This window comes from Brachyhypopomus gauderio, chromosome 5, assembly GCF_052324685.1.
Source record: "Brachyhypopomus gauderio isolate BG-103 chromosome 5, BGAUD_0.2, whole genome shotgun sequence".
NCBI classification, from domain to species: domain Eukaryota; kingdom Metazoa; phylum Chordata; class Actinopteri; order Gymnotiformes; family Hypopomidae; genus Brachyhypopomus; species Brachyhypopomus gauderio.
This window is the reverse complement of record NC_135215.1, coordinates 11360284-11373416: the sequence shown is the minus strand read 5'-3', so window position 1 is coordinate 11373416 and position 13133 is coordinate 11360284. Positions and strand designations below refer to the sequence as shown.

Here is a 13133-nt window from a genome sequence, read left to right as displayed (position 1 = left end):
CGTCATGCTCTAAAGTCTCTAAGGCGGATGTTAATGACGTAGCTATCGCGCTACAACTTCCTCAGAGGAAACGTTATCACCATGGCAACGTATACACGGTCGCATTCGCCAGTCGCAGTTGTGCGGCACGGAACGCCAAGAAAAATAAAGCATTAGTTAAAAAAAATAAAATAAAAAATAAAAAACATACCCTTACTCAGACACTGCACATCATTCAGACGGCCAAACTCTTAAGTTGCCATAGGTTTTATAGCTAGCATTCTTAGAAGTTAACCTTAGTTTGCCTGCACATCATGCTACCTAACAAAAGTGATCCATGATGCAGCTTTTGAGGCGAGGTGGCTTCTTGTTTCACAAGAAACTACAAACCATATAAAACGGACTTATTTAAACAAAAGGCAAAAACACTATTCAAATAGCGTAATTTACGCTTCATAAAGTAAACGTAAGACGTACTTCCTTCAAGGCATAGCTGCCTTCAGAACAGTTGATTTTGTACTTTGTTTTGTTTATTTTAGCCTTCTATGTGCAGTCGACCAACGCTATGTATCCTACTCAGTTCAAACAGTTCCGGCTCCCGGCTACTTCGTGGAAAGTGCTAGAATCAATACTGAAACTCTGAAAAAACGCACTGCATGTCATTGCAGAGAGTGGAAAAGGGCAATACAATGTCTTCCCTTTGGAATGTTATGCAACCATATGTCTTTTCTATGGTGAAATATGGGGACATATTGGTGTGTTTGATGGTATGTTTGATTTTTTATTTATTTATTGCATTGGCCATATGTGAATCACTCTTTTGAAGAAAAAGTCAAAAGAATCCATAAATCATATACAATGTGAATTTATGTCATATGAAGGTCTGCTCTGACTTGAGGTGTGAAATGCTTGTTCTGCTTATATAGAGTTGCAGAAGTCTTACAAATGCGTTTAATGCTTTCTATCTTACCATCTTAATGTTTTGTTTTTTTGGTTGTTTTTGTGTTTGAGCAGTCTGCAAACTGCAGGTTGAAAATATATAGTGTGCTGTAGATAATGGGTGAAACCTACACAAATAGGAGGCGTCGGGAAGCATAGAGCATCACTGTTGAGGCTGATTGAGCCCTTAAAAATGCTTGGCGGAGTCCTTTCTGCAGAGACCAGTCAGCAGTTTTCTGCAAGTACATTTGCCAACCCAGTGTTCCTGCCTCAAGGGCTAGAGCCAACGGAGAGAGAGAGAGAGAGATGGGGGGGGGGATGTGGAGAGAGAGAACGAGAGAGAGAGAGAGACAGAGAGAAAGGTAGAAGTGGGGAGAGAGAGGGGAACAGAAACAGGGTGGTGGAGAGAGAGATGGATGAATGAAGAGAGAAGAAGGAAGGGAGGGAACAAGCGAGAGAGGATGAGAATCAGACAGGGTGGGGGAGAGGGAAAGAGAGAGAGAGAGAGAGAGAGTGAGGGAGGAGGAAAAAGGGGAGGGAGGGAGAGGGCGAGCTCACAGCAGCTAGTGCATAAGCAGTGCTGAGAGCATGTGAGGGAGCAGCCGTCCACTGGAGCCGCTCTTGTCCGCTGGCGTATCGGAGGGCTTGTTCTGCGTGCTTCGTGCCACACACTCCGCCCCGGGAGACGGCGGCACGGCCAGGTTCTGCAGTGGAACTCTTGAGGGCTGGCCATGCTCGAGCTTTACCCGTAGTCTCCTACATCTGGAGGACGAGCACAGGGAACGTCTTCGTGGAGCTCGCCCGAGGGCCACCACAACACCGGCTGCATGGGGGTTCTCGTGTGTTGCAACTGCTTCTTTTATAGGTACCAGCTTTTTTTTTGGGGAGGGGGGGGTGTCTCTTGCTGTCTACCTTTTAAGCCTGGAGGCAGGTTGGGTTTCCCGTCTCCTGCTAGCGTAGCTCCTCTCTGCTCATCTCCGTCCGTGGGGGGGACACTCGCTGCTTCTCCTGTTGCTGTGTGGGGCTTTGTGGGGCTGTCTGGTACCATAGGATACCCTATTAGCCCGCTCGCAGTCCAACATGCTCATTTTGCAGTTCACGCGGCACGGAGCAGAGTTGTGTAACACTTCTGTATCAGTTTTGGCCATGAGATTACTTTTTTTTTTTGTGGGGTTGAAGGCAGTGGATGTTTGGACACAGTGTTCCGTCCAGCTGCCCCATCCCCCACACGGCCAGGGCCAGACTTTGCCCTGTGCAACCTGTGCCTCTGCAATCTGCCCAAACTAACTTTTTAACAACTTGGCAAAATGGTAAGAAGATGAGAAAGCTGGGCTCAGATGAGGAGCGTGGAGAAGTGGGGTTTCTGTCCTTCACATGTGGTGGAGGGTTTTAGACTTACTGCAGTATAGTTCTATATATAACCACTTGCTCCAGCTCTAGTGCTTTTGATGATGCTCGCCAAGTTGAAGCAGTCACAGCTGGATTTGATTAAAAGCATCAGTGTACAGTGATTCATGCCTGCCTCTGTCTCTCGCTTGCACACTCTCTCTCGCTCTCACACACACACCGGGGAACAGCCAGGCCTTTGTGTGTGTGTGTGTGTGTGTGAGAGTGTGTGTGTGAGAGTGTGTGTGTGAGAGTGTGTGTGTGAGAGTGTGTGTGTGAGAGTGTGTGTGTGAGAGTGTGTGTGTGAGAGTGTGTGTGTGAGAGTGTGTGTGTGAGAGTGTGTGTGTGAGAGTGTGTGTGTGAGAGTGTGTGTGTGAGAGTGTGTGTGTGTGTGTGTGTGTGTGTGTGTGTGTGTGTGTGTGTGTGTGTGTGTGTGTGTGTGTGTGTGTGTGTGTGTGTGTGGGTGTGTGTGTGGGTGTGTGTGGGTGTGTGTGGGTGTGGGTGTGTGTGTGTGTGTGTGTTTGGTGAGCTTTGCCTGTACTGGGATGTGTTCTGCTCTCAGCACTGATGTAGTTGCCTTGTTTTACCTTGGGCCCTAAAGTGAGTGATCTTTATTGCCATCATTAGTTAGGTTGCAGAATTATATTACATATATGGATATGGTTCCGTTTAATCAGATGTTGTGTACGCAGTACATCTGCCAGGTTTACTGCACTAGGTTCCTGCTGAATTCTCAGTGTGTCCCATTGTGCATTTGGCATGTGACTCTTGATCAGGATTCTGAAAAAGAAATATGCTAAATGGAAATTTCATATAGTGGGCATCTGGAGGAATAGGTGGTTCCAATCCTGCTAAACTGCTAAAGATCCTAAACAGGACTAAACATCCTTACTGAAGGGTGGTACTCCACAACACTGGACTCCCTGTCCCAGGCTACTTCCTGTTTGGGGTAATGTCAACAAAGCTTTGGATTTAGTGCTGCTGCACTCATTACTACATTTTAATAGAGCACATATTTAAAAACATATCTAGATCTATATCAAACAGATCCTAGTAGGTTGTAGTTAAGTGTTCGAAGTGCTTTAGCTTGTTTATGGAACACAAGGCAGTGTTATCAGCTGGGCCATCGGACCTTTGCTTACACTGATGTGCTTTAATTGGTGTACTGCAGCCATTGGTTCCTGCCTGTCTGCATTCCTGTCTGGGTATGGGCCAGTTTTCTGTAACATCACCCGCCACCCCCCTCCTCCCACTTGGAAAAATACAAAATGCTCATGGCTAAGCTTTTATTTGATAATATTATTCACATCTAATGTGCAGAACTACTGGTGGGCTTGCCTTGGGACCCTTTTTTCTGTAGTACCAATTCTGTTTTGTCTGAAAAGTCATGTATTTTAACACATGCCTATTTATGTTTTGCGTAACGCTTTTTTATTTTCTTCTCTGTGGAAAACCTAGTTTAAATGTGAATGCAATCAGTTCAGGTACCTGGATGGATCACATCAGGAATAAAATGATATTAGCCTGTACTCTGTGCATGATGTGGGAATAAAATGTGCATGAGATGGCCAGAGACTGGAAAGTACTTTAAACATTTACTTTCTGATGTATATTCTTCAGTGCATAGTCATTACATTTAATATGTAGAATTAGGGCTCAATAGATAATTATTGATGGTTATCACCATATTAGCATTTCCAGTACTCATTACAGAATGATGTAATATGCAAATTAGCACTCTTTTAACAAATTGCTCCCTTTTTTATTTTGAGCTGCGGGCATCCTGAGCAATTTCTGATGTTCAGATGGGGATTGTATGGGTGTTTTGATGAGTCATGGTTTTTGCATAATCTGAAATGCATGCGCACACACACACACACACACACACACACACACACACACACACACACACACACACACACACACACACTATGTCCAGATTATGTAGCCCCATTCAAAATTCCAAACAATTTGGTTATATATAGAAGTCCATTATTTTATATGCCACAATCACTATACGTTTAATTTCTAAAAGTGTTAGGTTTAATGTTGTCATTGAGGAGAACCATTAGAATTTACATAAATATCGATAGAGTTTCTACTTTTATATTATAGCTATATATATTTTCAGAGACGGGGTGATCTGTATTCCCCAGGACCTCTCTTTCAGGTTGTCTCTCAGCTGAGAAATTGCGTAATCCACCCCCTCCGTCCGCTGTGTGTGTCTCTCTGTCTCTCTCACACACACACAAACACACACACACACTGACACACTAGCGCTCTCTCTCTCTCTCTCGCTCTCTCTCTTTCTCTTGCTCTACCTCTGCATTCAGAGCTGCAGTGTTGTTGGAAGCACCTGATGTAACCCAAACAGCATTACTGCACAATCCTCCCGGCAGCTCCCAAGGTCAGTCCATTCACTCCCCCAGCAGCCGTGATGAAAGCCCATAGTGGACAGGATCTTGCTTGTGGTGTCAAGCATTTCTAAATATATCCCGCGGCCAGGAGCTCCGGGGTGGAGGAGAGGTGCGGGGGGGGGGGGGGGGGGGGGGGGGGACGCAGTATTGCACACGACGGCGTGTTGTTGCGGGACACTGCGAGGTCGCAGGGACCTCCCTGGGAGCACGCCGCCGTGGTTGCACCAAGGACGTGAGTGCGGGCTGAAGCGGGGGAGGCGGTGGTGTGGGTCTCCTCCTTTCACACCAGCGGGTCCCCTGCGGCCACACACCATGACCCTGCAGGGCTGGACGGTTTCCAGGTTCTGATATGCTCAGCTCGTTGTGAGCCTCCCCATCAGTAGCCACATCGGCGTGGAGATGTGAGAACAGAGGAGGAACAGTAAACTGTGCAGGAAGGCAGGACTAGCAGGCCCTGATTTAAAGTACTGTTTCTTTTATGTTTGAGATCTGATTAAAGTTTTTTTTTTTTTTTTTTTTGGAAGCAAGGGGTGCCTTTCCGTGCCTTTCCTTCCTGCCGGATCTAATGATCTTTCAACAGCATGTGACCGGCTGTTTTCAAAATTGTGTCCAGTCCGGAACTTTAACCCACACAAGACAATGAAGGCTCCTTAGAGGTTAGATAATCATCAAAGCTAAAGCCCAAGAGTTGGCCCACTACAGATCTTTTCCGTTTATTCTCATCATATCTCTTGGTGGGGCATGTTGGTGTTGCCTCAGGCTTCCTGGGGATGTGGAGTCTAGCGTGACGTCATGGTGTGTTGTTTGGTGCACGTGGCCCTTGGGGGCTGGCAGAGGCTGTGCTTGATGAGGCCGCGGGCCCCTCCCACGGGCCTCCGTGTCCCAGCCGCTCTCTATGCTGCCTGCAGACAGATAGCATTACCACAAGGCTCGCCGGGGCAGGACTGCTGCTGTGGTTTCAGTAGCCAATCAGGAGCCATGCTTCTGCCAGGGACTAGCACTGATGGTGCACCTGTTATTCAGTTTCCACTGAACACCAGAGACCAGAAGTATCTCACTCGCAATTAGCTGAGATTTCTTTTGTTTGTCACATGAGCAATGTCTCTTGCACACGTTCTAGTCTCAGTAATGTAGGCTCGTTGACGACTTGATAAAAATCATTAGCCCTAAAGTAATGTACAATAAATGCCCATACTGGCTGGCTTTAGAACGTCTGTGCCTGGCATAACCTTCACCCTGATGTGAGCGGCTGCATCAAGCTCCCCCCCTGTCCCCTGTGAAATGGAGTATTGTTTGTGGCAAGCATATTGTATTCAAGTCATTATCCCCTATGCCAGGGGTGGCCAACCCGTCATAGACCAAGAGCCACTTTTCTTACCATGTTACGGCAAAGAGCCACATCGTACATGGGAGAGTGTAATCTGTTGAGCGGGTGGGGGGGGGGGGGGGTGGCGAGTGTAAATTATTAGCTGTGAAGACAGTCAAATGCGTGTTTTCCACTACGCCGGTTTAAAAAGTATTAGCGGCTCGCTAGGCTTGTAAACTAACCGCGCACCACGAAAATGTAGCAGTGTGTCGCCCCGTTTGTGCAGGTGAGCCCGCGGACCGGCTTGGGAGCCGCATGAAACCAGGCAAAGAGCCGCATGCGGCTCGCGAGCCGCGGGTTGGCCACCCCTGCCCTATGCAGTAGTGAGCACTGCACAATGGAGGACTAGAGGGACCCATGAAGGAGCTCTGAAGGTGAAGGGGGGGGGGGGGGGGGGGGGGGTTTATCTTCAGAAGTCCAAACATATGTGGCATGTGTTTGAATGCTTTGAATCTGTGGTACAAGACCTTCTCTGAGTGGTGCAGGTTTGGACGAGAAGGGACTGTTTTAGTGCATGGGGAAGTGTTTGCTAAACAGACCACTGACCTGTGAAGAACGTTCCAGATCAAGAAATTCGCATTTCAGACATCCATGTGGTAGAATGACCCTTTTGTGAAATGCCTAATGACTGATTCCAGTCTGAAACTGCTGAGAGTGTAGAATGGATTGGGGGTAGTGCACATTCGTTCACTTGCCTCCTGCATAGTCCTGCAGCTGAGGTACTTGTGCCCTCATGCTCTTCTATTCTTCTGACTTCTACAATTTTCTGGAGTGGATGCTTTTGGCTACCATGAGACTCTCCGAACTTGGAGGTTTGGTACATTTTATTGGTTGTAGTAAAATAATTCCAGGTCTCTCTCTGTCTCTGTCTTTATTTCTCCCCTCCTCCCTTGGTTATGCTGTAATCCTGGGATAAAAGCTTGTCATGGATAGTAGAAAGGGCACTTAAATCACTCTCAAGCATTTTAACATTTGTCACAGTTAACAGAATTATTTGATAAATGCGGAATTATTTAAGAATTCTTTGATACTTTGATTTTGAGAACTTAATCATAGTGTTTTGCAACAAAATGGAGCATCCTGTTTTAATCTACTGCATACAGAGTGTCTTTTTAAATGCGTGACCACTAGGGTGCAGCAGATATCCTGTGCTTTTGAACTCTGTTTACTTTGAGTCATGTCCTGCCTCTGGCCTCTGGGTGGTGCTCTCGATAAAGTGTGCCGAAGGGGCATATTCAGAGCTTCAGCATTATCTAGGTAAGAAGTCTTTTGAAATATTACTACCTCAGTGCTTGTGTATACGTGTTTGTAAGCAGGAGAGAGCTTTGTACAGGCCTGGTGCTTGAGCAGCTTTCAGTCATGATTATGGGTTTGTTTCATCCAGACAGATGGGACTGTGTTTGGCATTTTTTTTCATGTCTTGTGCACACAAAGGCCCTGATGAGGCTTTCTGGGGTTCCCCGAATCCCATCAATGGTACAGACAGTTGTAACCTTGAGCCTGAGTTTCCTGACAGGAGAACTTGTTTGACCACCTCCCCCTCCCGCCAACCCTCATTTAGCACCAGTCCAGTTCTCTCGCATGTAGTTGTGCAATATGGCTAAACCAAATGTTCAGCCAAAACCATACGGCTGGCTAGATTGTTAGTTGTGTTTGTGAGGTGCTTATTGCTGGAGAACAGTGGTGTGTATTGACTCTCATATCCTCTGTGGTTGGAAAGAGGAGAGGTGGACCCCACTGTTTACTTCCATAGCGAGGCCTCCGAGCTTTGACCCACTGTTCTGTGTGCAAGGACCAATATTTTTCTTGCTTCTTTCTAGAGCCAGTGCCTCATTTCTAAATCCTCATTTTGGCCTCGGGATCTCCAGGTGTCTGCTCCTGCAGCAGGTGTACTGGTGGTGGAGGTTTGTGTATATCCCAGTGTGCCCCATGCAAACAGCCTCCAGTCTCAGGATTGCCGGGTGTGTGGGGTGAAGCTATTAGCCACTGCACTTCTCCGGTCATGTTCGCACCACCCAGATGGTCCACCTTCACTTCCTCGCCCTATTTAGTTCAAATCCCCAGCAGGAATACTGCCAAGAAAACTCCCTGCCTGGGGTTTAACTGAAGAACTAATTCCCAAGTACACTTGGGAAACTACCTTGGAATACTGGTGTTAACACAAGTCTGAAAATGCGAACCCATCCAGCTGCATCTTGACCAGACTTGTTCTCAAACCAACACCACTGCCTGCCTGCAAGACTGAGTCTCCAACAAGCTCATACAAGACACCGGTTAACATTAAAACATGAGGTGTTTGTAGCTGAAGCGTGTTCAACAGTCTGTCCAACTTTCTCTCTTTGGCTTCCAGTTTGTGTGTGTTTGAATGCTTGCGTTTGTGTGCATGCATGCGTGTGTGTGTGTGTGTGTGTGTGTGTATATGCGTGTGCATTCGTGTGAGTGTTTTGTGAGCAGCCAGGGGAGCATGCAGGAGCCTGCAGACCAGCCCCTCATGGAATGCAGGCAGAGATACAGGGCTGGCCATGGCCGTTTTCCAGTAGACCTCCGGGCCAGCGAGGGAGAGAGGGTGATATTAGAAAATGTTTTCAAAGATCTAATACACCATGGGTCTCTGTTGTGAACCTCAAGCAAGTCTCATCATGCGTAATATCACAGTGAGATACTGCAACAAAGCAACAGAAACCCAATGTGGAGGAGAACACGGAATGATGGATGGTTAAGTGGATGTGTGCTGCATGTGGACCTTGGTGTATGCTCTAACCATCGCTTGCCTATGAATGTCAGAATAACCTAAAGTTCTGAAGCTGTACACAAATTTGCCATGTGGTTTTTACATTTATCAAACCAAATACAGTTATTTTGCCTAAAAAATGTATACAATAATACATTAGAAATATTGCACATTCACATTTGGAAAGCTGCAAATGAAATGCAGCAGTAGAAATATCCAATAAACAAATATATCTCGCCCCTCTGTAGTGCTGGGGCCATACTGCTGGGTTAGCACACACGAGGATTGGTGAATGTCGTTGATCTTGTCTTGTGGCTTCTTGTGCAGCTCAACACTAGAGGAGATGTTTACAGTCAGTGCGACTGTTCTTACTTCCCACCCAACCAGTTGAGCTAGCCAAGTAGTCCAGAGCTCTGTGGCTTATGTCAGTGTAAAAATGTTTTAGCAGTTTCTTTTTTAAACTAGTTTTACGATCAACCTGACAATGGGTTTGTTTTCACAGTCTGCCATTGTTGTTAATACAAACTAGAGAAACGAGTGAGTGAGTGTTCAAAAGTCTGTGGATCATATTTGTTGTTTGGGCTAAACACAACCATTTCTGTCCCAGCTGAGCATATACAGCATATACTAAAGACTGATGGTGCTAATAACTTCACAGTTCTTAGTTTTTGTTTTATGAAACTCATGTATGAAAATTTACAGACTTTTCAGCATAATTCTCACCTAGAAAATTTTCATTGTACATCGCATAAAGTTGATGGGTAATTTGGAACTGCTCATTTCATAATGGGGTGTCGTCAAATCTCAGTCCACATCTGTTATTTTAAACACGACTCACACAGAGTATAATTATAGTTCACTGTTCTCTGACATCACTGCAAGGTAGTCTAATCATGGAAGAATGTCTCAGTTCACACATCATGGTGGTCAGTCTGGCTATTTTACCTACTGAGTGACTACATTCTTTTACAGTGAATGAAAAGCCAGAGATATGAAGTGACATTTATCATATTACTTGGTAGAGTTTTGTTATAGTAAAAAAAAACTTCCTTGTAGGAAATCATACACTATTATTATGAATATATTAATTGAAATATGTGAATGAAGTTCTCAGACCTGTCAAGGTATTCTGGCATGGTATGAATTTGTGTGTGTGTGTGTGTGTGTGTGTGTGTGTGTGTGTGTGTGTGTGTGTGTGTGTGTGTGTGTGTGTGTGTGTGTGTGTGTGTGTGTGTGAGATGGAGACATGTATGCTGTGACTCTGCCAGTCATTGCATGAGTTTCCAGTGATGTCAGATTTAACGAGAAAGTCATCTTTTTGTTGGAAGATTTCTGTATTGACTGTCTATTTTTACCACAGGTGACGTTTGTTTTGTCATTGCATTATCACCTGACACTTTTGTGCTCTGGGGAGGAACACGTTTCTTGTTGATAAGATGTCTCAGAATCCAACTCTACCCATCCCCTAAGGCCACTCTGATGAGTATCGTTTATGATGGTATTCTGAAGTATAGGCCGGTTTCATATCCTGGATGTAATGGAACATTGTGTATGGTGTTCCTTCCATGTCTCATTTCTTACTTTTCCATCCCACCCAAAAAGGGAAATGATGAGTATAAATATAGAAGACCCGTGAATGTTCTTTGAAATCAAAATTATCATTATTTTTAACAGTATCAATACCAGACATGATGTAATCTTTCTGCAATTTCTTCCATTCTAATACTTGGACCATTTACGCAGAGCTCTTGGTTCTCATTTCATCCAGCCTTCATCACCTTCTTTTCAAATGTGTAATATGTCGTCATTTTGTGATGTGTTGACGTTGCTCTGGGGAGAAACACTAGTCTTAGCCCTCATTTACACTCCACTCCTAACCAGGAACAACAATCATTTTATTTCTCTCGTTGCCTCCTGTTTTAAACTTTCATTGAATCTCTCTGCTTTGTACGGATTCTTCCATTTCCTGAGCACCTGCCCCACTCCCAGAAACCTCCCCCAAACCTGCTTTTCGTTGTACAACGTTAAAACCTTCTTTCTTTTTAACTTTGCCGCTGCTCTTTAGAGTCGAGTAAGGGCACGTTAATTCATCGCCTTGGGCGGGAGCTTAGGTGTGCCTTGGCTCCAGGTACCGTTCCCAGTCCCGGGCCGAATGTCGGTTGTCTGAACACAGTCATGGGCTCCAGCCAGGCTGCAGCTGTCCGCTTTAAAGGTACTTCATCATTGACGTTAGTCTTTAGAGCGTCTGTAACTCACCATGTTGGTCAGTGTTTAGGCTTTAATCATAATGATATACATATATGGATTTATTTATATCGTTTATTTCTGTATTGGTGTTTTATGGTATTGTGTCTAAAATGTCTTTGTTACTAGTTAGTACTAGTGTTAGCCAAGCCCTTCCTTAAGGCTTAAGGCGAGCCCTCTATCTAGTCAAAAACGAGGACCAGTCTTGGTTTCCCTCCGCTGAGAAAGTTTATTTAAAAACATTTTTTAACCCAAGTCTTTTTTTCTTTTCAAACTAAATAAGCGTTTCCCAAGAAAGTTGTTTCTTAAGAAAGAAAGCAGTGGATAACATTTTTGTATCGGTTCTATAAAATGTTTCGATTTTGCTACTACAACATCGTGGTGACCACAACACGCCCCGCCCATCGTGCCTCGTGATTGGCTCTTCGACAGTGGGACGCGCTTGCACGCGCTCTAAAGTCTCATCCCCGGCCTCCTGTGCGCGCTGGCATTAGGAGACGCAGCACGCGAGCGGACGCAGCGCACGAGGACACGGCGCAACACACGCAACCTTTTGGGGCTCGTTGTCCATTTTTAATTTATGATCGCAGTACTTTGGATATGCACTCTCAGAAAACCTCCAAAAGTGGATTAAGTTGTAAAATGGTCCTTCATGCTGTAGGCAAGGTTTTAAGGTAAAAATACTGTTACCTGTGTTAAGTTCGTGATTTTCGTTTGGTTCGGTCAGTATGGCTAAGACAATAAATAAACTTGCTTTTGGAACTGTAACAGTTTGTGCTACCAAATATAATGATTTATCCACACTCTTCATGTGCGGAGACCGGTTTCACGCGCCTTGGTGGTGTTTAGTTAGTCAAAGTATTTGGTAATGATTTAGCTGTTACCTTTCTAATGCCAGTCTTCCATTAAAGTGGCAGTGTAGCCGTGCGTTTTCTCTTCAACGCTCGCTTTAGTAATGGGGGGGGGGGGGGGGGGGGGGTGATGTGAAGGCGCTGCTCTCCTGCTGCCACGCGCGCTGGTACGTGGCGCGCAGATGCGCACGGATGCTGTAACGTATGTGGCCCCCTATCATCCACCATGATATAACGTTGCGTCCCCCCAGTGCTGCAAATCTACCTTCTCTGCGGTGTTCGCTTGGCTCATTAAGGTCATCTTTTCCTGCACGGCCTTGTACTTATATTTGCGTGTTTCAGCATCTTCTGTAAGACTTAATTAAACTGTGGCATATTCACTTTCAGAAGGATTAAAGACAATAACATAGTTTCACTCCGCAGTCCTTTAGACTGTAAAATAAGATGGATTATTTGCTGTCGGGCATTTATTGTCTGGTGATACCAACTGCTTTGTGCAATTAAAAGCTCTTGTGGCGAGTAGAGATTAATTTATTATTAATAGTGAGGTTACCATTAAACCCAAAATGCTTTTGATAGAATGTGTTCTCCTAACTTGATATGTTTCATGATCATTGCCCAAGTAACAAATAGACCAGTTGCCCCCGAGTGTTTTTTTTTTTTTTTTTTTTGTTCTCCTGAGATAATAAAACTACATCAGACTTTCACTTTGCCTCATTTACTAGCTTCAAACACATCTGCATGTTCCTCAGTGCTGCTGATATGAAGGAAGCGTTCTAAAGTCCACGGAAGGTGTGTGCGCTTGCATGTGAAGACGCGAGTGTTTGAGGGAGATACAGAATTATCCTACGGATGTTAACTTGTATCTGATGCTGATAAGCAGTTGCATTGACTTAGTGGTGTCTACTTTGGCTTTGTCTGTCTACTTGGGTTTTAATAGAAAGATTAGTGGTATGTACATGTTTTTATACAGTGCTGGGTGACATGTATGGGGTTCTCACCAGAGCAAGCTATTCCTCTTTCAGTACTGTCTTAAGTGAAGCTGGGAGGAACGTGGGAACCGTGGCGCTCAGTTTAATCACTTGGGGGCCTTCCTCAGGGTGTTGTGATTTTCACAGGAGATTTGATTAAAGTAATTTAGCATATGCATGTAGTGTGTTGGGCGTGTAATACACTCCCTTTAGAACTGTGCATTCATTTAATGAATATTCATCACCCAG

General features: G+C 45.1%; 1 protein-coding gene across 4 annotated transcripts in view; it reads left to right on the top strand.

Annotated features, from left to right (window-relative positions):
• The window catches only part of mob2a (MOB kinase activator 2a), a 35757-nt gene that overhangs the window by 15647 nt on the left and 6977 nt on the right, over positions 1-13133 (top strand). The window contains exon 1 of one of the 4 annotated variants that reach the window (XM_077005658.1): positions 1494-1783. The exons of 2 other annotated variants lie outside the window; for them this stretch is intronic. In XM_077005658.1, the coding sequence (XP_076861773.1) occupies positions 1746-1783 (38 nt within the window). In that variant the 5' untranslated portion in view covers positions 1494-1745. Of the gene's footprint in view, positions 1-1493; positions 1784-11537; positions 11737-13133 lie in introns of those variants that run through there. One more of the 4 variants, XM_077005656.1, reaches the window with a different exon arrangement.